This window comes from Erpetoichthys calabaricus, chromosome 1 (assembly GCF_900747795.2).
Source record: "Erpetoichthys calabaricus chromosome 1, fErpCal1.3, whole genome shotgun sequence".
Classification (NCBI taxonomy): Eukaryota; Metazoa; Chordata; class Cladistia; order Polypteriformes; family Polypteridae; genus Erpetoichthys; species Erpetoichthys calabaricus.
The window spans coordinates 58,262,015-58,286,232 of record NC_041394.2 but is presented as its reverse complement, the minus strand read 5'-3'; the positions used below and the strand labels follow the sequence as shown (position 1 = coordinate 58,286,232).

General features: G+C 36.6%; 1 protein-coding gene across 1 annotated transcript in view; it reads right to left on the bottom strand.

Moving 5' to 3' along the window:
* apom (apolipoprotein M) overlaps positions 1-23,397 on the bottom strand; it is a 41,532-nt gene extending 18,135 nt beyond the window's left edge. The window contains exons 1-2 of the mRNA XM_028800310.2: positions 23,124-23,397; positions 202-344 (exon numbers count right to left, since the gene is read on the bottom strand). Of these exons, the coding sequence (XP_028656143.1) occupies positions 202-344; positions 23,124-23,237 (257 nt within the window). The 5' untranslated portion in view covers positions 23,238-23,397. The remainder of the gene's footprint in view (positions 1-201; positions 345-23,123) is intronic.
* Between the last annotated feature and the right edge of the window lie 821 nt (positions 23,398-24,218).

The following is a 24,218-nucleotide window of genomic DNA, read 5'->3' as shown; positions in this document are numbered from 1 at the left end:
TTGTGTTGACTTTGTTTTGTAATTCTTATAATTAGCAAAAACAAGGGTTAAATTAGAACTGTTTCAATCAATGTTTAATATGTAATTAAATTATGTTTATGTATTTTTTAATAATTTCAGTTTTAACATTTGCTTTGTCCTTGCTGATATGACTTTTTAAACCTTATTATCATTCTATTTCGTATTCAGGTATGACCTTACACTTGCAATGCTCCACGAAGGACCAGTCTTTCTGGACTTTCTGCCCCTTGAAGATCAAAGATGATATTATCTACATGTTTGAAAGTATGGAGATGGGATTCTTCTTTCCCAGCAGCTGCAATAAAATACCATGTCCCAAAATACTATGAAAGAAAAGAGAAAGAGGGCATCATTACAATATGCAGTACACTGGACCGTAAAAACACTTCAGTGAAAACAGGGCACCAACATCAGCATAGTTCATTAACCTCTATTCATCTGATTTCATAGTCTTCCAGTCAAAATGAAAATGTCCCTAGAACACTGGGGTCATCTACCCTATGGAGCAGACTATTTCCTGTATCTAATTCTTTGTGCATAAAGAAAAACTTTCTGATAATACCTGTGCCACAATCTATTTCTTGAAGAACCCATTGGATATCCATCCTGCTTAGTGCCTGTGTAATTTGAAATACTTTTTAGTTTTCAAACATTTCTGTTAGTTCACCATTTAATCTCCACTTGAATAAGATAAAGAGATTAAACTCCTTCCATACTACACTGCCCTAGAACTTGTACAGTTACTTTGGTATTCCTTCAATTAAATAATTCATCATATAATGCTATACCTATATTATTTCAATATTTTTTCACAGTAAAAAAATAGTAAGAACACACTTTATAATAAAGCACACTATTTAACATTCTTGATTATGCAATAACAATAAAGCACTCATTAGGCTGAATTAGTGTTTTTTTTTAAGTTTCGTAGTTTATGTAACATTTCAATGCCACAATCCTAATTTTCGCTTTGCTATGTGCAGCCCCTCTGCTTTTTTGCCGACGACATGTTTATTGAAAATTGTTTCAGCTTCATATATCACACTTGTCTTGAAGAGTAAATGTGCATTTGTCTTCACATTTCATAGAAGCTTGTTTGCAGTCTCCATGCAGCTTTTGTCAAAGTCATTTGCAGACGAATGTTGTTCATTCTAAACTTAATATGGAGTCATTTCAATTTAGAGAAAAATTTTCAGTTTTCCACTGGTATTGTCAGCTGTTATGTTCACAGTTAGTGACATGAACAGTCACATATTGCAATTGTGTGAGCCAAGTTTTGCACTTATGGCTGTTCTCTTCTGTTGAATATATATCAATATTGTATTATGAGGTTGCAGAATTTGATATTTCAATTATTCAAAGACAAAAATATCTTTTATTGCTTTTAGTCAGTTTTACGTGATTAGAATAAGTCTATTTCATGATCCATTGTGATTAGGTGCCACTTCTTTAAGAGAGGCAGAGTTCCTTGTTGTTTGGGTAAAAGAAGGCTGTTATATGATGTGGTGTGGCAGCACAAGAGATTTTCTTTTTGTGGATGTGACTTGGATAGTAAATATTACTTGATTTATTCAACACCCGGCATTGGCAGAAGCAATTGACTGAACACTAGCAGGTCATTGTTAAAGTTAAATCACATTGTTTTTCAGTTCTTGCCTTGTTTAATTTTAATAGAAATTCAAATTAGAATCAGTATTGATCGGTGACCACTGTTTGCTGGTGGATATCCATGCTTTTTGTTTTTCATCTGTACATGATTCTTTTTTGTCTTTTATTTTTTACTTTGTAGAGAATATGCATGGATGAAATCATGGGTTCATATAAATATTGCATTTCTTTTGGTATCATATTATTTTGAATTTTGACCAAAATTATTAGCAAAAAAATCATTCTCTATTCTTTAGTCAAAATTAACAGGAAATGTTTATAAAATTATGTAATTTCATGTCATTTTCTAACCTGCTGTATCCAGACAAGGGTCACAAGCAAAGGTGGATGCTGGAGTGTATCCCAAAGAGTATAGGTCACAAGGAAGGAACAGGGTACCAGTCCATCACAAGGTAAAAACATACACATATGGACACCTAACCTGCATGTCTTTGGACAGTGGAAGGAAACTGGAGCACCCAAAGTAAACCCCTGCTGGCATAGGGAGGACCCTAGATGTGAACCATGGTATCCATACTGTGTGCTGGCAGCACTACCGCTGTGCCAACCCTGTTTATAATTTATTCCATAGTTAATTGAAATGTCCCATTTGTGACTACACTGTCTCAAAAGAATTGTTTTTATGGAGCATGCACAATTGGGTCTCACAATGGAGTCATGTGGTGATGTGCATTTTAAGCATTGAGTGTTTTTAATTTATTTTTGGTACAGAAGGAGTCAGTAACAGTCACCAACAGTTAAAAATGTATATGGTAAAAATACTAAAGGTTTTTTGGTCTTCATATATTGCGGATTCTGAGAAATGCTAAATGCAGCTCTGGTTGTCCAATAAAGTAGTCAGTTTAGGCATTGCTTTAATCTGCTGAAGAAGTCATTGAAGAGGACCAAAAGATTGGGACCAAAAACCTTGAAACTGAACAATTAGTATTCAAGAGAAGTGGGAACAACATCAATAATGTTAGAGTACTCAAAAGTGTGTGCATGTTGAGTTCCAAGAAGTCTTACAGTCATGGGTCATTGGGATTAATAAAGTATCTATCTATCTATCTATCTATCTATCTATCTATCTATCTATCTATCTATCTATCTATCTATCTATCTATCTATCTATCTATCTAATGTATTGCGTATTTACAGTACGTACTTGTTTAAATTTATATCTACATTTGAATTGAATACTCATGTTTTTCCTTCATTCATTAGCTTATCAATGCTGTTGTCACTTCAAAAACTCATTCTTGTGCAGGTGTATGTCCTCTGCATACACTGATCTAAGATTTTTGGAGCATTTATTTAATGATATTTTACATGTGTTCATGTATTTTGCCCATTCATGTGGATTGTGCAACACGTAATGTGAGATTTTTTTCATGGATGTTTTTATATTGTTAGCTGATGTCCAGCATTGGTCTCCGTAGACGGTCATTCTATGAGGAAGTTTATCTTTGTTCGGGATGAGATTCAAATTTTTTTTCTCAGCCATCATTCGTATAAAACTAGAAAACTACATGGGGTAAAGTAACATACTTTATATGTTATACTTTATATATTTATACTTTTTATTTATAAAGTAACATATACATTTTTGGGTGAAGTACTCTTTAAATATTTCACCTTACATTTAGTTTGAAGTTAATTTTTGGCAGATATGCCACATGTGACAATTTGCTTTGATTTCTGGGATTGTAATGATTTCCTCTGTGAAAAAGAGGTCCGATATTTAAAATAAATATAACAGCTTTGATTTTTTCCTGTTCCAAATATTTGGAATTACAAGATTACAGTCTGTGTTGCATTAATATTTTATTTCAGCCACATTTACTGGTAAATTGATTCTTGACATGGTGTTTAGAGAGGAATGAAATGCTAATCACTACACTTTGTAAACACTTGGATTTTATAAAGATTTTACTTGGATTTATTAAGTGAAGGCCTTTTTTTAGCAAAGAATGCAGTGATTGCATACAGCTTTTTTAATTTGTTTCTTTTCGTGTGAAAATTTAAGATCTGATGGTTGACCTAGTCATTGTAAAATATGGTAGTAAAAAGTTTAGGCTTACAAATCAAACAACAGGTACAAGAAAAAGTAAAGAGCAAAATATGTATTTATTTTAATACATTTAACTACACACATACTACAGTGATTTACACCTTTAGAAGTTAAAACACTTGGGTGAATTAGCAAGTTTGTATACATACGTCTATTTTCTGAATTGATTTCATCCATTTAACTGTATTTTGGATGCACTATAATGTATGCTGTAGTTCATATGGGTGTTTTCTCCATCCATCCATCCATCCATTAATCCATCAAGTGTCTATATTACCATATGTGCAAGTAGGACTTAGTCCTTAAAGGGCTGGCACTGCATTGAATGGTACTCACACGCACATACACAAACACACATGCAGACACCATGCACAAAAAACATAACCAGTTAAGGAGAAGAAGCCATGTAGGCATGACCAGAACATGTATTTTATCAAATATCAAATATCACACCAAGTCTCCAACCCAGAATCCTGTGGCTGTCAGGCAGTAGCTCTTACCACTGTGCTGCTGTACTCTACCTGTAAACTTTAAGAAATTTTACACATTCAACTATACCATGGAACTACAGAAGTTAGTTCTATGTCTGTTTAGGTTTTTGATTAAAAATACATTTTTCATTAATTCCCAACTGAAAGTAGACATCCATAATGAAAGAATTCAAATTAGTCAGCAGTTTGCTTCTTCTCCTTTTGTCTTCTCTCATTTAACTCACTTGGTACAGTCACTCACTGTGACAACACCCTGTCAAGCTCAGAAAGTTTTGTGATTCAGTTTTGTTTTTAATTTTTATTTACTTTTATTGTATTTTTATTTTTAAGTATCTTTTACCAACAAATATAATATCGTTATTTTTCTTTGAATTCTGTTAATTAATTGTCAATTATGTTCTTGTCAGGGTTTTCCAATGCTTTTTTTTTTTTAATAATGTTCATTAAGTTAATTTTGTTAGTTACTTATTTTATTTTGTTGCATACTTTTTGTCTGAAGGACCAGAGCCATGAATGGTTGTGATAAGAGTTTTTTAACAACTTTTTGTTTTCCATTACAGATTTTATTGGGACACTAATTCTGATATTCATATTTTATTTTGAAATTGTGTTACTATAGTTACAAAGTATTTACATTTTTTCTGGCACCTTTTTTGTTTTTATATACATAGGAGCTGCCATTTTATATTTTTTGTATACTGTTATTAGGGTGGTTGCCATAGAAGGATGACTGGTTTTGACCTTTGATGTACTCAGGTCATCAGTATAAAAATCATTACCACGCACATCCTCGTCATCTGAGACTGCAGATTTCATTAAAGACTTTGTGTGTGTTGCTTTGCTTTAGATCATTTTGCTTTGTTTCCTCTTCTATGTTTTGGGCTTTGTTCCTCGATTTACCTTGACTTTCTGTTTTCGACTCTGGCTTGTTCTTTTACTCTGTTTAATCAAATTTAATCCAAACCCCAACCTGGTATACTTATGTAAAACAACTGTTCAGATTAATTATGTCGGGCAGCATGTCATTATGGCTTACCTCATTCTATGGATTAGTGCCTGGTGGTGGCCTTCCTCACTCTCACCCTGCATAGAATTGCTTGCCTTTGGTCTCATTTCCCCTTTTGGTTTGGTACTTTCTAAAAGTTTTCTAAGTCTAAACTTCAATTTAGGGTTTGGGGTTTTGCCATTTGTTTTGCAGTTCTTTGTTTGAGCTTGCTTTAAGGAATTGCATTTGAATAAACTATACTGTGAAGTATTAATTGCTTAACTGACTTGGTGTTGGGCGGCACGGTGGCGCAGTGGGTAGCACTGCTGCCTCGCAGTTGGGGGACCTGGGGACCCGGGTTCGCTTCCCGGGCCCTCCCTGCGTGGAGTTTGCATGTTCTCCCCGTGTCTGCGTGGGTTTCCTCCGGGTGCTCCGGTTTCCTCCCACAGTCCAAAGACATGCTGGTTAGGTGGATTGGCGATTCTAAATTGGCCCTAGTGTATGCATGGTGTGTGGGTGTGTTTGTGTGCGTCCTGCGGTGGGCTGGCACCCTGCCCGGGATTGGTTCCTGCCTTGTGCCCTGTGTTGGCTGGGATTGGCTCCAGCAGACCCCCGTGACCCTGTGTTCGGATTCAGCGGGTTGGAAAATGGATGGATGGATGGACTTGGTGTTTGATTGTAATGATTAAGTGTTCCCTTAATTTTTTGAACATTGCAGTTTGCCCTATAAGGTTTTCATAGTAGTTTTCACTTTGGAGTATTATAGCAAAATTTTATTATTATTTTAATATTTAAAACCCAGCCACAGGGAATGCACAAACCAGTGTGTTTCTTTGTGCCAGTCCCAAGACTGGATAAATGGGGAGGGTTACATCAGGAACGGCGTCCAGTGTAAAATTTTGCCAAATCAATATGCGGACAACAATTTTGGATGATCCGCTGTGGCAACCCCTAATGGGAGCAGCCGAAAGAAGAAGAAGATTATTTTAATATTTAACATTTTGTTGACACATTTCAAAAGCAAAAGTAAAATATTATATTTTGATTGAGTTTATAGTGTTTTCTTTTGTAATAGGGTTCTCTTATTTAGTAATTGCTGTCCTTTTTTCATTGTTGGTCTGATTTTGTAGTTTTACCATTATAAATCACAATATATGTCTGGTAATGTGTTATGCTAAAAAGAAACACTTTTCAGTGCAGTTGGTTTTATGAAAAGATCCATAAAAAAGAAATATATAAAAAATCTGAATGAAGCAGATGTTGAGTGTAGGGAAAAATTATTTTTATGTTGAAGCCTATTGCTAGCCCAAAGGCACATACATATTTCAAAATAGGAGGTGAAGGGCAAAACAATCAACTTTACAGAAGAAAAAAAAATCAGCACTTATCTTGACTTTTAATACTGACTTAACTTCTTTGAATAAACTGTTTTGAAAACACAGGAAGACAGCTCATCATTAGAATAGGAATCTCTGTTACAACACTGATAAGATAACAAAGGCAGGTTTTTTTAATCTGTTGCCGAGGTCCTGTCCCTTCAGTTGTGTTCATTTGGCTTGACTCAGGAAAAAAATCTTCAAAGGCTTAATGTTTTGGTGAATTCCGACAGGACAGTAAACGAATGTTACACCATTGCAACAGACTCAGCTGTAAGGTCATATAGCTTCTCTTTTTATCATTCAAGTAATGTTCACAAGCAATACAATACCCTAAAGAAAACAATATGGAATTAACTACTTTAACTTTTAGAATTTTTATGTACACAAATAAATGTAGAGTAGAATTAACAGGGAATTGAATGAAGTGTACAACTTTAATAATATATAATTTGAAACTAAACATTTTGTGTAGAATAACGTGAATAAGTCACACAGACAGATTGGTTCATGGCTTAATGCCTCTGTCCACTTTGACCTGCACACCTATGGGGTGTGTGTGTGTGTGTGTTTTTGTGTGTTTATTTCTTTCTCTTCATCATCCGGCATGTGCTCTGGTAGGGCACACACACTGTCAGCTATCTTCACTTATAAATTTCTTTAAGTGAGTGTGTGCTTGTGTATGCCTCTGTATGCATACTGTACACGTGAATCTAAATAAACTCTGTATCTCAGAAACTACTAGTGTAAATATCTTGCAAATCAATATCTCTAGTTCCTGGACTAAAGAATCATGGTTAAATTTAACATTTTCTACTGCATTTATCTTTGGACATTTGTCAAACGTTTTGTAAAGAATACGGAGATGAGTACTGGACCAAACTGGACCAAACTGGACCAAAAACAATAGGCCTGGAGCCCATGACAAGACAAACAAGATGGAACTTGTTTAAAGATGAGATGTCTTTTTTTTTTTCCAAAGTTATCTTTGCACAAATGTCTTAGCATTCAGGGAGGATATTTCTGAAACCACTTGATCAAAATGTTTCTGTCTTTGCTAAGGTATAGACAACTAGGAGCTCAACAATACAAATAAAAACATAATTGTCCAACAAAAATTGCAATTTTACAATGTTAAAATTAATTTAGATTTTCTGCAGATATAGACACCTTGCTAAAATAAACTTTGCCCAATGTGTTTGAACATTGTAGAATCAGAATCTGAACTTAACTAAACAGCAGATTTGTGACCCCATCATCAAATTTCCATTTACATGGAAGTAAAACCTCTTCTCCCTGGGGCTCGCTCTCTGTCTATAGTTTTTGCTTCTATAAGAGATATAGGGCTTGACTTTCACCTCTCTTTTATTTTATTGCATTTGGAAGTTTATATTTGAAAACAGTCATGTCTCATATTGTGATGATGCGGGTCCGCTCCATGCTCCCATCTTGCGTTTGGGAGCCCTGAACCCGACACTGTCAGTAATGTCACTAAGATAAGCTGACTTATGAGGACAACTCTCAAATGAAGCCAGGGGATATTTCCAAAAGTGCCAATGTGCTTTTATTTCAAAACAACAAACAGTGTCCAAACAAAAAGTGCAGTGCATAATAGTTTCAATAAATATTCCATAAAAACAGTGCAAAGTGGGGATAAAAACAATAAATAAATCCTTTAAAATCAGAGGTTAAAAATGCAGTCTCACTCTTCTTGATCTTAGCACGCCTCCTTCTCTCATTCTCCCCGGCTCACCCATAACTTGCGTAGCCAGCAGAGACCCAACAGCAACGAGCTCCTTTTGGCAGTCCTCCGTCTTGACTGCCTCTGGACATTGCAGCCAGACCGCCCGAGGTCGGCTCTCTTCAGGAGAACACCTGCCTTACTCACCCCACTCACCCAAACATTCAGTGGGGTAGACTAGCACCTAGAGCGCCACAACTAAATGCTCCTTTGCGGGGCCCCAGCTCATGCTGTCTCCTCCTTACAGGTTGCCAGATCCTCCTGCTAAGACTGCCTTTCACTTTCTTTAACCTATTTTTCCTTTTCTTTGATTTTCACCTCGATCGATCTATCCATCCCCCTTTCCTGGTGCTGACCCGTGTATATACACATCCGCCCGTGCCTCTGTGGGTGCAGCTCCTTAATCACACACCGCAGGAAGGCAATGAAGCAATTGAGAACGATCACACCCACACGTGCAGGTGCGACTCACTCCAACTACCCCATTAACTCCCCGCGGTCGTGCAATCGCGCCCATGGAGAACAACACGGCTATAGAGATTTAAAACCTGGCCTTTCTTTTTGAAGCCGCGGAACTGCTATACCACATACCTCCCCTCTTAAAGCCCCAGTTGCATGGGAAGTTTCCATGCCATTACCAACCCAGTGCAACTGGCGGCCCAGGTCTGCGGCTCGGCCACCCTATCACTGCACTAAAACCGATAAATAAAAGCACTAACAACAATCTCGTAATAAAACCAATCCAAGCCCCCTTCGTAAAACCAGGACATTAAGAATAAGAACTTTTAAAAGACAGTAAAACCAGGAATAAATAAATGTCCATTAAAAAGCTCATCAGGCACCAATCCCACTGGCTCATTGGTCTTCTGCTCTTCGGTCCCCACTGCCAGCTTATCCCACCACTGCCACCAAATGTGACGGTGTCGGGTTCAAGAGCTCCTAGCAGTCAGATGGGTGCGTGGAGCGAACCCGCATCGTCACACATATAATATCTGATTTTTCTGTACAAACAGTGCTTATCATGTGTAGCAGTCTTAATCTATGCATGCTTAGACAGACAGACAGACAGACAGGCAGGCAGGCAGGCAGGCAGATAGATAGATAGATAGATAGATAGATAGATAGATAGATAGATAGATAGATAGATAGATAGATAGATAGATAGATAGATGTCTTTATATTTATTTAAAGCCTAAAACAGAGGTACAAAGTGAGGATAGATTAAACTTTGCATGCACAACATTAGGCCTAAGCAGTTAAAGTATCTTAAATATATTTCTGCTACACATGATTCATGACAAATAGGATTAATACATCAGACTGGAATGAAAATGGAAGCTTATTGACATCATTCTGGAACATTTTGCTAAAAATGGTTCTTAACTGAAACAATAATTACTTTTCTCCCAAATGCACATGTCAAACACTGGCATAAATAATAGTCTAGGCTGACCACATAAGAACAATAGCTGAAGGGGGATTCATGGAATCTGTTATGGCAGCGGATCAAGACTTAACAAGGCTCTACCACGTTCCTCTTTGTGTTTTTGGCTGCAAATGTAAATTGTTGATGTTAAATATATTTCTGTTTAAATTACTCATTAAAATATACTTATAAATTTTTCACTAGGTTTATTTGTTTATTCACTAGGGAGAATTTTTTGCTTCCATTGGCAGAGCAAACGGGGCGTTTTACATGAAACATTCATTGGATTTTTGAGGTAAGTTTAAAATGACTTTACACGGTTTTGTGGGTGTTTGTTTGATAGCGCTAGAGGAAGAGTGGGTGGGTCATACAAGACACTGAATGAAAGCTTCAGGTGCAAGTTGGAACCAATCCTGGGTGGGATACGGGTTTATTGCAGGGCACACTCACTTATAAAAGACCCATTTAGAGTTGCATGTTAATCTAATATTCATTCAAAGTGGAGAAAAGAGAAAAAAAAAAAGGTTTTATTTTGAGTATTTGTGTTATTTATTAAATACTGTGCAGACTCAGTGGACCTGGAGACTTCATTGCTGTGTGGCTAGTTTTTTAAGCATTTGTTTTTAATGAATTAATATGCAAAATTAATGAAGCTCCACAACTGTTAAATAGTGTTGTCAAGTTTCCTTTGAAAGAAAATGTTTACGGTTGAAATGTTATCACAATGACCTGTATAGTTGTGAGTCATATATAGTTTACAGAAATGTAGAATATTTACTCAATATATAAACTGAACTTTGTGGCTGTGAAAAAGTGCACAATTATTTGTACATCCTAGTAGATATCGAGACACATAGTAATCAAAAAGCAGATTGCACATTTGCCATCATTTAGGACATCTTCAGTTTGAAAAATATGCTTGCATTTGTCATTGGATCAAAAAAAAAACAGCTTTATCAAGTCCTACACTTGGATTAAACAGACTATCCAAATGAAACCATGTTGCAGTCAGTCCTGTATGAGTGACACAAGTGATTTAGACAAGAGGTGTTTTATTTCATTAGGATTATCTGTTGAAGGAAATGAGCAGAGTATGGGAGGAAACCTCACAAAAATGTACTGTTTGCTGACAATCCGTACAGAAGGGAGGACTTGACCAGGAAGAATTTCTGTAGACCCACCTCTGACCTACCAGTGAGATCCCCTTCTGGTCTCCAGGGTATTAAGCCTGAAGATACAATACAACAAGACGGTGCCTTTGTGGATTAGCTCACCAGTTATTATGTTTTTCTTGCCAGTTACCATTAAGAGCCTTAAATGAGGACATTTGTTGTGGGTCTTTTTGACACTTGTTTTGTAGCTGTTTTTTTTTTTTACAATGCTCAATATTTAAGATGCATCACATCTTTCAGTGCATTTTTCAGATGATATTAACAGAACAATATGAAGAATCTAGTGTAGATTAGGACCCTGAATTTGCCAAATAACAAGATACTTGCACTTCAACAGAGCCACTAGTCACCTAACATGATCCCCAAAGACATTTTCATGTCATGGCCACAGGGACACAAATTCAAATCAACAGAAAAGGAGCAGAGATGAAATTAGTGCGTTTAAAGTGGTCACTAAGTAAGACAACTGTGATATAAATGGTAGAAAGACTAAATTAATGTGGAAGAGGTTTATGATGAAGGGATGTTTTATAAAAATTTTAAGAGCAGCTAATAAACTGCTATGAGAGGCCATCTGAGATTTACTGGATCGAGCTTGATAATAACCTTTAAAAGTTTTAATATTTTCTGAGTACAGGGAGAAAATGCTGTCCACCCAAGAACTCCTGTTTAAATGGCCTTTTCATAAAAACACGAAAGATAGACTTGATATTTCCCGTACTTCTATAAATCATTTATTCCCAGCTATCTTAAATAACATTATATTACTGTATTAATGTCAGACTACAGTAATCCCTCCTCCATCGCGGGGGTTGCGTTCCAGAGCCACCCATGAAATAAGAAAATCCACAAAGTGGAAACCATATGTTTATATGGTTATTTTTATATATTTTAAGTCCTTATAAACTCTCCCACATGGTTTATAAATATTCCCCGTACAGTTATACAGCATAAACCCTTTATATTCTCTTAGTTATTAGGTAAGATTCGTTGAAATTATGTATGTAAACACAGTTTATATACTACTCACAAACATACATATCGTATATCATTGAGTTTTATTTAATACGTAATACAGTTTTAAACATATTGTAATTGAGTAGGTAATATAAAAATACGTGAAAAATCTATAACATGTAAATGCTGTACATAAAACCAAAATGTTATTTTAAAGATACTGTAGAGCGTCTCCGATATCACATTTGTCACAGTCATTACGATAGACAGGCCACCGGCAAGAAATACCAACAATGCAAGGAAAAAATCGTATAAAATGTGTGCACAGAAAAAAGCAACCTTTTCTGCAAACAATGCACAATGCTTGTGCATTGCAACTTCTCATATATTGTTTGCTGCCATACTACTGTTTTATTGTTATTTTACAGGCAAAATTTATTCCACTGGATCACTGACTGAATATAGCATAGAGCAAATTAAAAAGTGTGGAAATGAAATGCTATAATTACCTTGTATGACAAACTATTGTTCTGGCTAAAGTAAAACATTGCTCAAAATAGCCATTTAAATGTAAGGTCTGGGCTGTGTAAATCAAAACCTCTTCAAAAGTGATTAAGAAGCTAATAAATCAGGAATCAGCGTCCAGAAAAATGAGAGTCTGTCAAGGGGAACAAAAGATTGATGAATTATACCAGGCAGCCAGCCAAAGACATGAAACACAAGAAAATAAATTTAGAATCTTAGACGTAGGACTTCAAGTAAAATGTGGGCAGAGTTTTAGTATAAATTCTGAGGCTTGTAGCTTTGAAAAAAATAAAAAAAAAACAATGAAGGATAAAATGCTGTAAAAATATAGCATGGCCCTTGTTTCCTACCAAAATCAAGTCATATAAATATTTTAGCAATTCGCACGGCACTTTTTTTTTTTACCATATACAATATAAATAATAAAAAGCTGAAGAAGCTGGTCACAGGTGTTGTGCTGAAAGATGATAATTGATGTTAAAAATATCTCTAGATTTATGAAAAAGTAAGAGAATATATATATATATATATATATATATATATATATATATATATATATATATATATATATATATATGTATATATATATATATATATAGATATGTTCTTTATTTCACCTTATACAATTTCTTGTATTAGGAATTTGTTAGTTTTCGCATACCCCTTGGGGTCAGAGTGCAGAGTCAGCCATTGTACAGCGCCCTTGGAGCAATTACAGGTTAAGGGTCTTGCTCAAGGGCCCAGCAGAGTAGGATCTCTTTTGGCAGTGACGGAGATTCGAAGCACAGATCCTACATACTCTTACTTCAGACCTCTGGAACAATTCACCTGAAATCATTGGCAGAGTGTGATCTGAAAGTGACATTTATTTCTAGCAGCATAAATGGCAGTGCCTTTTTAAGATTAGGTGTTTGCAGTGGGGAAAAAAAAATGGATCGAACTTGTCTTCACTGTAACAATATTGATATTTGACAAAATAGGATAGAGGAAATAGATTTTCTGATTTAACAAAACAATGCTAATTCCCCATATATATGGTAATTTGACATTTCTAGTTCCATCCAGTATATCAGCCCCACATTAGGTATGCCAGTTAATTCTTAAAAAGTAAATTATGAAGACTTTGCTATGGGCATGTTACTCACAGTATGTTATAGGTGCCTCTGTGCATGAAGTTCAATCATCAGACACACCCTATGATAAATAATAATATACAGCCCTAATAATACAGCCCAAATAATAAAATATGGCCCTAAAAGTGAATGGCCATCTTCTAAATGACATAAGGATATTTTTAAATGGTGTGAACCAATTGCCCATTGAAGTCACCATTTGTTGCAATTAGACGTCCTGTCCAAATGAGAATAGATTGGGTATCAGAGTAGATGTTATCATTTATATAACTGACTCTGTGGATAAATCATGTTGTTTTAGGTATGTTTCACTTGCCAATATGCCATCATCATGGGGGATGTTTGTGTAAAGTGCCTCACCATCCATTGTGGCCAGTAAGGCTCCACAGGTAAGCGGGCCTATAGCAGACAGTTTTTTTGAAAATCAGTGGTGTCTTGGATGTAGCTGGTTGTACTGTGGATGAGGGTTTTAAGGATGTGCTCCACCCAAAGCTATTTACTATCTTTTTCAGTTCTTCTTGTAGAGACCTGTGGGGTCATCCTTTAGTTTGTAATAATGCATAGTATTGGACAATTGCCTTTTGCCTCCTATATATAGTCAGATGTGTTCATGATAACTAAATCAGATGTAAATTGTACTTCTGTGGTTACAAATGATTAAAACACCTTCATTCTCACAGATCCATTTCTTTATCCAAATGCTCAGTAACTCTTGAAAATAATATTATTGTATATTGTATATATATATATATATATATATATATATATATATATATATATATATATATATATACACAGTGCATCCGGAAAGTATTCACAGTGCATCACTTTTTCCACATTTTGTTATGTTACAGCCTTATTCCAAAATAGATTAAACAATAACCTGAAGAAAAGAGCTTTCAAAGGTGGTGATCAGCATGAGCTCAAGCGCGTGCAGAAGGAACTCCGAGTCCAGCTCAGGGAGGCAAAGGAGCAGTACAGGAGAAAGCTGGAGCAGAAGTTGCGGAATAACAGCATGAAGGAAGTGTGGGCATCACTGGCTGCAGCTCGAAGCGGGGTACCACCATCGAGAGAGACGTGAAGAGAGCAAACCAAATAAACAACTTCTTTAACAGGTTTGACCACCCTAACCCACTCTCACTCTCACCTCGGAGTACTGCACCCTCCACAAATCCTTCTGCTGATACCAGCATAGGAGAGACATTCCCACCCATAATTACAACAGTGCAAGTGAGCAGAGAGCTGAGGAGACTTCGTGCCAGCAAAGCAGCGGGTCCAGATGGAGTATCGCCACGACTGCTGAAGGTCTGTGCATCGGAGCTGGGGGGTCCTCTACAGCGCATCTTCAACCTGAGCCTGGAACAGGGGAGAGTCCCGAGGCTTTGGAAAACATCTTGCATCACCCCAGTCCCAAAAGTATCACGTCCTAGTGAGCTGAATGACTTCCGGACTGTTACTCTGATGTTACATGTGATGAAGACCATGGAGGGGCTCCTGCTTCACCACCTGAGACCACAGGTTCAACACGCCCTCGACCCTCTGCAGTTTGCATATCAGGAGAAGGTGGGAGCGGAGGATGCCATCATCTATATGCTATATCGATCTCTCTCCCACTTGGACAGAGGCAGTGGTGCTTTAAGAATTATGTATCTAGACTTCTCTAGTGCCTTCAACACAATCCAACCTCTGCTCCTTAGGGACAAGCTGACAGAAATGGGAGTAGATTCATACCCAGTGGCATGGATCGTGGACTATCTTAAAGACAGACCTCAGTATGTGCGTCTTGGGAACTGCACGTCTGATATTGTGGTCAGCAACACAGGAGCGCCACAAGGGACTGTACTTTCTCCGGTCCTGTTCAGCCTATATACATCAGACTTCCAATACAACTCGGAGTCCTGCCATGTGCAAAAGCTGATGACACTGCTATCATGGGCTGCATCAGGAGTGGGCAGGAGGAGGAGTATAGGGACCTAATCAAGGACTTTGTTAAATGGTGCGACCGACTCCAACCACCTACACCTGAACACCAGCAAAACCAAGGAGCTGGTGGTGGATTTTAGGAGGCCCAGACCCCTCATGGACCCCGTGATCATCAGAGGTGACTGTGTGCAGATGGTGCAGACCTATAAATACCTGGGAGTGCAGCTGGATGATAAATTAGACCGGACTGCCAATACTAATGCTCTGTGTAAGAAAGGACAGAGCCGGTTATACTTCCTTAGAAGGCTGGCGTTCTTCAACATCTGCAATAAGATGCTGCAGATGTTCTATCAGACGGTTGTGGTGAGCGCCCTCTTCTACATGGTGGTGTGCTGGGGAGGCAGCATTAAGAAGAAAGACGCCTCACGCTTGGACAAACTGGTGAGGAAGGCAGGCTGTATTGTTGACATGGAGCTGGACAGTTTGACATCTGTGGCAGAGCGACGGGCGCTCAGCAGGCTCCTATCAATTATAGAAAATCCACTGCATCCACTAAACAGTATCATCTCCAGACAGAGGAGCAGCTTCAGCAACAGACTGCAGTCACTGTCCTGCTCCACTGACAGACTGAGAAGATCGTTCCTCCCCCAAGCTATGCGACTCTTCAGTTCCACCCGGGGGGGTAAACATTAACATTATACAAAGTTATTGTCTGTTTTTTACCTGCATTATTATCAATCTTTAATTTAATTTTTCAGTAAGGTGCTGCTGGAGTATGTGAATTTCCCCTTGGGATTAATAAAGTATCTATCTATCTATCTATCTATCTATCTATCTATCTATCTATCTATCTATCTATCTATCTATCTATCTATCTATCTATCTATCTATCTATCTATCTATCTATCTATCTATCTATCTATCTATCTATCTATCTATCTATCTATCTATCTATCTATCTATCTATCTTTTCTTGAGGGGAAGTCAATGAATCCACAATCAATCCTCAGGACACAGGTAGACTGAAGACAATCCAGACCCCAACCACGAATATAATCCAGGACACAAAACTAATTACGGCTTAATCAACAGAAGGCAGTCTGACAGGTAAACGGAACACAAAATACAACAACAAAACACACTTTTTTTTTCTTTCGGACACCTGCCCTCTTTTTAAACCCCTCTGACCACCTTTGACCCCAACAGCCCCTGCAGGGACTGCTGGGAGATGCAGTTTTAACTACAAGTAGCCCTGCTACAAAACTGATTGTCCTAAAGAGAACAATAGTAATGAAAAACACTCTTACAGCATGCAGCCATTCCCATTAGTCATTCTCAAAGATGAATTAGATTTAGGAATATGAGGCCATTTATCCATCCATCCATCCATCCATCCATTATCCAACCCACTATATCCTAACTACAGGATCACAGGGGTCTGCTGGAGCCAATCCATTCAGTCTCAATTAATTTGTGAAATTTTGATCCCATGCCTCCTGCATACCTAGAGTGTTACTGTTTATACTCGTCTATTGTCTGAAATTTGAAACAACAAATACTGGGAACATTTTTGGGAAAGGTCAGAAGTTGTGCATAAGGTGTGTGGGTTGAAGAATGAGTCAAAAGTAGAAACTGAATGGCCAATGGCATGTCATTCTAGGTGTGTGGAGCGTGAAAATACAGGAATAAGCCCAACAAAGATCATTCCACAATGTTGAGACCAGACTGTTACAAGTATCGAGAAAGACAGCTGCCTTTATGGTTGTATGCCTCATTAAAATGTGATATTCAGTTAAAATAGTGGCACTGTTAGAATGAATTAAATATTTCAATGAAAATGTGGACACAAATGAGAATGAGGTGAGCATGAATGAAATAAGCATTAGGATTAAATAAGAATGGAAGCAGAATAGAATCTGAGTGGTAAAATTTTGCCATGTCTAAGAGTTTAATTATGAGATGATAACCAGAGGTTGAAAGAGTGCCTGTCTAGCTTCTGCAACGTTCTTCAAAGTCTAAAATAACATCTCCCCCAGGAAATGAAACCACTATAAGTAAAGGAGAAAAGATCCTATGTTTTTTTTTGTTTTTGAAGTTTAGCTCAATTTCTGAGCAAAGAAGAAAGTCACAGAGGCTCATTTGTTTTCTGAATATCTCTTTATTATATAAAAAAAAATCCTGGGATGAGACGAGACTTTTTAGCCTGGGACGTGACACTGTCAAGTCCCGTGAGACAAGACTTTGTGCCAAGAGATTTAACTACGCCCGGGGCCGGAAATAAAAGACAAAGAGTAGATGACAAAGTAGAACATCATAAAGTGGTTCAAAAACATTGGCGCAATACACATGCAGAGCAGGTTAGAGATAATGAAAGTACTAAAATTTGAAAGTCTCAAAAAAATGATAGTAAAGCGCCAACAAACGGAAATTATTACTCTGTGAAATAACGGAACAAAGAAAAGAGATTGAATATATTGTTCAGATTTAAACTTTAAGTCAGAGACTTGTAGGTCGTCTAATTCGTGTTGCCATCAGGGAAAAGTAGATAGATAGATAGATAGATAGATAGATAGATAGATAGATAGATAGATAGATAGATAGATAGATAGATAGATAGATAGATAGATAGATAGATAGATAGATAGATAGATAGATAGATAGATAGAAATAGGGGAAATTCACATACTCCAGCAGCAGCATACTGATAAAAAACTATATTAAATTAAAGAGTGATAACAATGCAGGTATAACAGACGGACAATAACTTTGTATAATTTTAACGTTTAGCCCCCCCGGGTGGAATTGTAGAGTTGCATAGTGTGGGGGAGTGTGAAAATTAGTGTTTCTTCCCAATGAAGAGGCGTAACTGTGAGAATTAAAAGATTTATTGTTTAGTGACAGTGAAATCCACATATGCGAGTGGCAGAGACGTGAAGTAGCTGGTGTGTAGCGCAGGCTGGGGGATTGGCAAGCGAAGCAAGCAGGGCACAAAGCCCCCTAGTCTGTCTAATTGAAAAGAAAAAAAAATGTTTCTATTTAAGTGTAATTGCTTTATTGATTGTAAGTGTATGAGTTATTACATCTTTTCACTTGTGGCAATCAACTTTTGTTACCTGTCCTATTACACTTGCTGAAAAACAGGTCCTGGCCTAATGTTACTCAATTGTCTAAATGTAAAACCAGATTATGTTCTTTTGACGAAGGAGTTCAGAGAGAAAAAAAAAACTCTAAAGATAAGGAAGGGATGAGCGATTAACTAAAACGTGATATTCTAATTGTATATTAGTAAGTTCATACATGTATAGTCACTACTGGAGAAAGTTTTATACTTTAGGGGCATGCAAAGTGAACATGGAGAACAAAGAGAAAGAATTCTAAAATAATGACAATTTGCATCCAGATTCATTATACCATATATACTCGTGTTTAAGTTCTCCCGCAGATAAGTCAGGGCTTGATTTTACCGTATAATTTTAGGTATTTTATAATGTCGGTCATATAAGTTGAATGTGGAAACTCACACTATTGGTCCAAGAGATTATGATATGCTAACGCCCATATGAGAGAGTAATCACAGAGCACACTGCCTTTTTATTTGTGCCTCCGCGACCCCACGGTAATACCCAAACTATTCTGAAGCGACATTTGCACTGTTTAGTGTTTTTTATATCTCACACCTTCATACACCTTTATCGTAAGAGCATCCCTTATCTACGATGGAGCATATGATCAGAAGAAAATATGAAGCTGGTTTTAAATTAAAAGTCATTGAAGTGGTGAAAGAAATTGGAAACTGCACTGCTGTAACAAAATTTGTATCTGAGAAACTGGTGCGAGATTGGAGCAAGAAAATTAAGTGTCGTATTTTTGAACAGGCGTATAAGTTGGGGTCTGATTTTATGACCGATTTTTCGGCTTTCAAGACCCAACTTATACACCAGTATATATGGAAATTAATTACACAGCTGACAACCATTGAAGTACGGATCTAATATTAATATGAAATCTGAAAACTTCAGAAATTTGAAAGAGCAACATAATAAGCTAGTAAATAAATAAGAGCAAAATTCAAGAATATATTTGTGTGTCAATGGAATTTGAGTGATTCTAATTATGCAGATTAACAGCAGTTTAAGGGAAAAATCTTGGAAGACTTTGAGTGAAGAAAGGAACTGCCATAATAACCAACTGTGTAGATCAGATATATACCAAAACCCGTTAATTGAAAAAGAAGTGACCAATTCACAAGAATGAATTGAGGTTATGGGTATAAAACCTAGCAAACAAATAAGCAGAGAGCTCTAGATTGGACTCAGGTAAACTGTGCAGAATGAATATACAGTGGGGTTGAATGGGACAGAGGAAGGGTTGAATGACAGTTGTATGGGGACAAATAAAAATCTATCTATCTATCTATCTATCTATCTATCTATCTATCTATCTATCTATCTATCTATCTATCTATCTATCTATCTATCTATCTATCTATCTATCTATCTATCTATCTATCTATCTATCTATCTATCTATCTATCTATCTATCTATCTATCTATCTATCTATCTATCTATCTATCTATCATTTGGAAGATAGAAATGAGAAATATGAGAAAACCGCCCCAGCAGCAAAATCTGACTGTTAGATGGCAGTGATAAGTCTGAATACGATAATTGTAGGGTTGAATCAGACAGTAGAAGAGTTGAAAACAAACAAAAGTGAATTTTGGTGTAATACCTGAGCCACAAAAGCTAGTGAGCATAGAAGACTGGTTTAGATATGATATCAGATGATCTGCAGATATAGGCAGCTAAGAACTGTGTTGCATCCAGCAGCCCTAATGTGACAGAATTGAACAATTGAAATAAATGATATGGTAAATGATCTGGAACAACAGACTAATAAGTTAGAAGCTAAAAACAGTTGGCAAATTGTCTCTTTTTGTTAAAACAGCTATTTGAACTAAAAATCAAGTGTTTCTCGTAGACAACAGCTGCTTAGGTACAGCAGAGAGACAAGTACCATTTGATTTGAAATAAAATTGACTTGCAGGTCTAAACTTTCCCAATCAGGGTATCAGTACTCTCTCCTCCAAGTTAAGAATTTGGCAGTGGTTATCAGAGGTTGCTTTTGGCCTCTGCTTCCCAGTGTTTTGCTAGAAAATGAAAGTGGAGATACTTGGTGATGTGACATGATGCACCATTCTGTATACCAAATGCTTACTACAACAGCAAGATCATAAGCATCATTAGACTGAAAATCAGCAAAGGTGAAGCCAGCGAACTAATTCAGATTGCTGTCAGTCTATTCCTGATCACCTTTATTGGAGTAGGTAGGTTACATTTGGACTTTCTAGAGAGACTGAGTCAGTACAGACAAGTGCAACTTGCACTTCAATGTTATCCACTGTTTTGGGATTCCTTATTTTCAATACTTTGAGTTGATTGGAATGTTTGTTCTTCCATTTTCATACATTTATTATTTCAATTAAATGAGAGATAAACTCATTTGAAAAAATTGCAGTGACCAGACCTAAACAAAACATAACTACTCTGGACTGGACAGTGTTTTTGTATATGTTTCTGTAATGTATTTAACTGATATTTTCTCCACTCTAGGGGACTGGATGTCAGTTGCTAAAACATAATAACATGGGGGTGCCAGTTAAAGATTACTGCTGTTGTGTCACCACCTAATCCTTCTGCTAATAGTTTGAAGTACTGTTTATCCACAAACACACAAGTTTTATAGCTACTTTAAGTATGCGTGGGAGAAAACTGAACATGATGACATTTCAAGTTACGTGGGACTGAAGCAGTGAAAATATTGAATGATTCAAATTTAAATAAAGGTTGTCCTGAAAAGGAATTTGGAAAAAAAAACAGACTGCACAGTTTCAGAAGGCTAGTGAAGAAATAGCAAATAAATTGTTCATCATAAATTGTTCGCTTTAATACTCCATCATCCATAAAATGTCTCCCAGTTTCTGGCACAAACAAACAATTAGATGCAGCATAAATAGGCAGAGTTAAAATATTTTCTTGCACTTAGTCAAAAAACATAGTAAATCTCCTGACATTTCTGACCCCAGTCAATTATTATTTCATAGTTGCTCATTGAATAATGGGAAACACTAGTATGTATTAGTTTGATAGCATGGATTTAAGGTTCTCAGAATATCAAGAAAATGTTACACACTAGTATTATTGTAACTTCTTCTATGGTTATATTTTATTCTAAAAAAATAAAATGGTCAGGTATCCAAAATTACTTTTTTTAAATCCATTTATGCATCTATTCAATTTCTGAATCTACTTTGGAAGGGTTGTGGGAATTTGGAGACAAAGCCAGCAGGACTGACTGCAAGCCACAAACCAAGCCAGTCCATGACATGGCCTGTAACCATACTTTCACCACTCAAAGATGATAATTTTTTTAATATGCTACTATCTTGACATTTAAACCTGTTAAGTGAGTAAATACTTTCTTTCTCTTTAATTAATGATTGAGACCTTTGACATTCCAACTCACATAAGTCACTGTTTGGTCAAAAAAACATTGTTTCTGAACTTTTGTTGACATTTTGTAATCTTAAATTCAGGTAGTACATTTTTATGCATAATAGCTTTAAACTAGATTTCACATTTTTGCCCGGAGTTATGGCTACTAAGCCCATTGTTGTGTTACTATTACTATGATTATTGGGGTAGGAAGAATAAATAAGGAATAGCAAAGCTTACTTTCTTCAGCAACCACCTCCATTTTGCCCCTCTTGTGAGGCAGACCACACTTCACAAAGTCCTGGTCCTCTGACATACCAAGAGAGCCAGAGGGTGTCCAGAACAAAAATAACCTCTCAGTAGCAGTGTAGAAAAGGTTAAAATTGAGGTATCTTGACAGTTCAGTTCCAATACAATAAACTTAGGGAATGATGTACCCCCTTTAATGTCCGAGATAAAATGTTAATCTCATGTTTTTATGAAGAATAGAGAACAATGGTAGCCTGGGGTAACATTTTTTTTCCTCAGCCATCACTAAAAAGTACATGGGGTAAATCAAATATTAAAAAATAGTTCTTAGTGTTCCTACTAAACAAGCCAGATTTCACCTGTCAATTATCTTGTTTGTTATCTTGATTTGGATATGAGATGAAAATACAGCATTGAAAAGGAAACCCAGGTAGGACTGGCAGGATTATGCAAAATGCTCAAAAAACAAATCAGATCCAAAATGCTGTGAAATGAAATCACTAATCACTATTCAATTTTGTGTCCCATTGCTGAAATTCATGCTTCAATATTTCTCTAAAGATTTTGTAGAAAATGTCTATGCAAGTCTTTATTGGTTTTGCTTAGATATGATCACAAGAAAAAGGCTTACTTTAAAGTAGGCTTGTGTTTTTTTCTTTGTCACATACTACCTTCTTCAGAAGATACATATGCAGACACTGTCATGTACATTGCTTTCAGCCCTAATGTTGTAGTGAAAATAATATGTAAATCAATACTACATGCAAACAATCCTTTTTATATTACTTCATCAGGATTATAGAAGATATTAAGTTACTTTCTTAGGATTACACAGTGAGATATCAGCAGGCTTGGACCTGCCATCTTTTGCTTAACAGTCAAGCATTTTAGGAAATTTCTTTAATGCTTACCTCTATGCGATTGAGGCTTCCAGCAGATATTTTCAAAGGTTCTTCACAATTCCAAATTATTTGTACCACTAGTCCATATAGATAAACCAAAAAAGACCAAGCACTTTTGTACATTGTGCTTTGACTTGTTTTTTAATTCCAAATACTGGCTATAGAAGAAGCTTAAATTTTTGTATTATTTTAGATATTCTAAAATAAACCCAATGTTGTTACTTGTGAAAACTGTAGACACTTGTAACTAAGTGGGAATCCAGTCATTTAATCCTTTCATGTCAATGATTCACCAGAGAAAATGTTTACCTGTGGCATGGTAACTCTACATATCAAGGACGTGTTACAAAATGTAGATAAATACTGGGAGTCAGTTTGAAAACATTTTCAAAGTTCACCTAGTGAAATTGAGAGTAAGTTTTCTTTATGTTTGCTATTCATCTAATCATATAACATAAAACATATGACATTCTCAAACCTGTTTATGACAATTCACTTTTGTGGAGTGCCATGACATATCTTTGTAGCATAGGATAAAAAGCAGGAACCAACCACAAATGGAGAGGTGTCAGTCCACTGAAGTGACCACATACACACACTCCCACATGGGACTATTTCAGAGTAACTGATTAACCTAACTTTTGGGCCTTTGATGTGGGGGAGAAAACAGAGTACTCCGAGAAACACCTACGCAGATGTGTAGAATTTGTTGTAATAAAATTATTAATTACTTACAAGCTGAAGAAAGATAGACAGATTTTGTTCTCAGTAAGTGGAAATTCTACCATTGGGTTAGAATAAGGTCACTGTTCTCCTTGCATGTCATTCAGCACTTATTATGGCCTTATCCATCTTCTTTGATAATGCTGTTACTTCAACATATGTTTAAGATGGTTCCCCTATTTAGTTTTCGTACAGGTATTGAGTGAGAAGGGGCATGGTCCTCTATGGAGTTTTTGAGCAGCTGACAAGTGGGATTGAGGGGTCTCCCAAAGACTTTTCACACGCTTTTCCATTCATATCAGAATGAAGAACAGGAAGAAGAAGGGCTGGGCTCTCAAAGCAGTCATACACCATACACTTCAGGGCAGGTAGTACACTTGG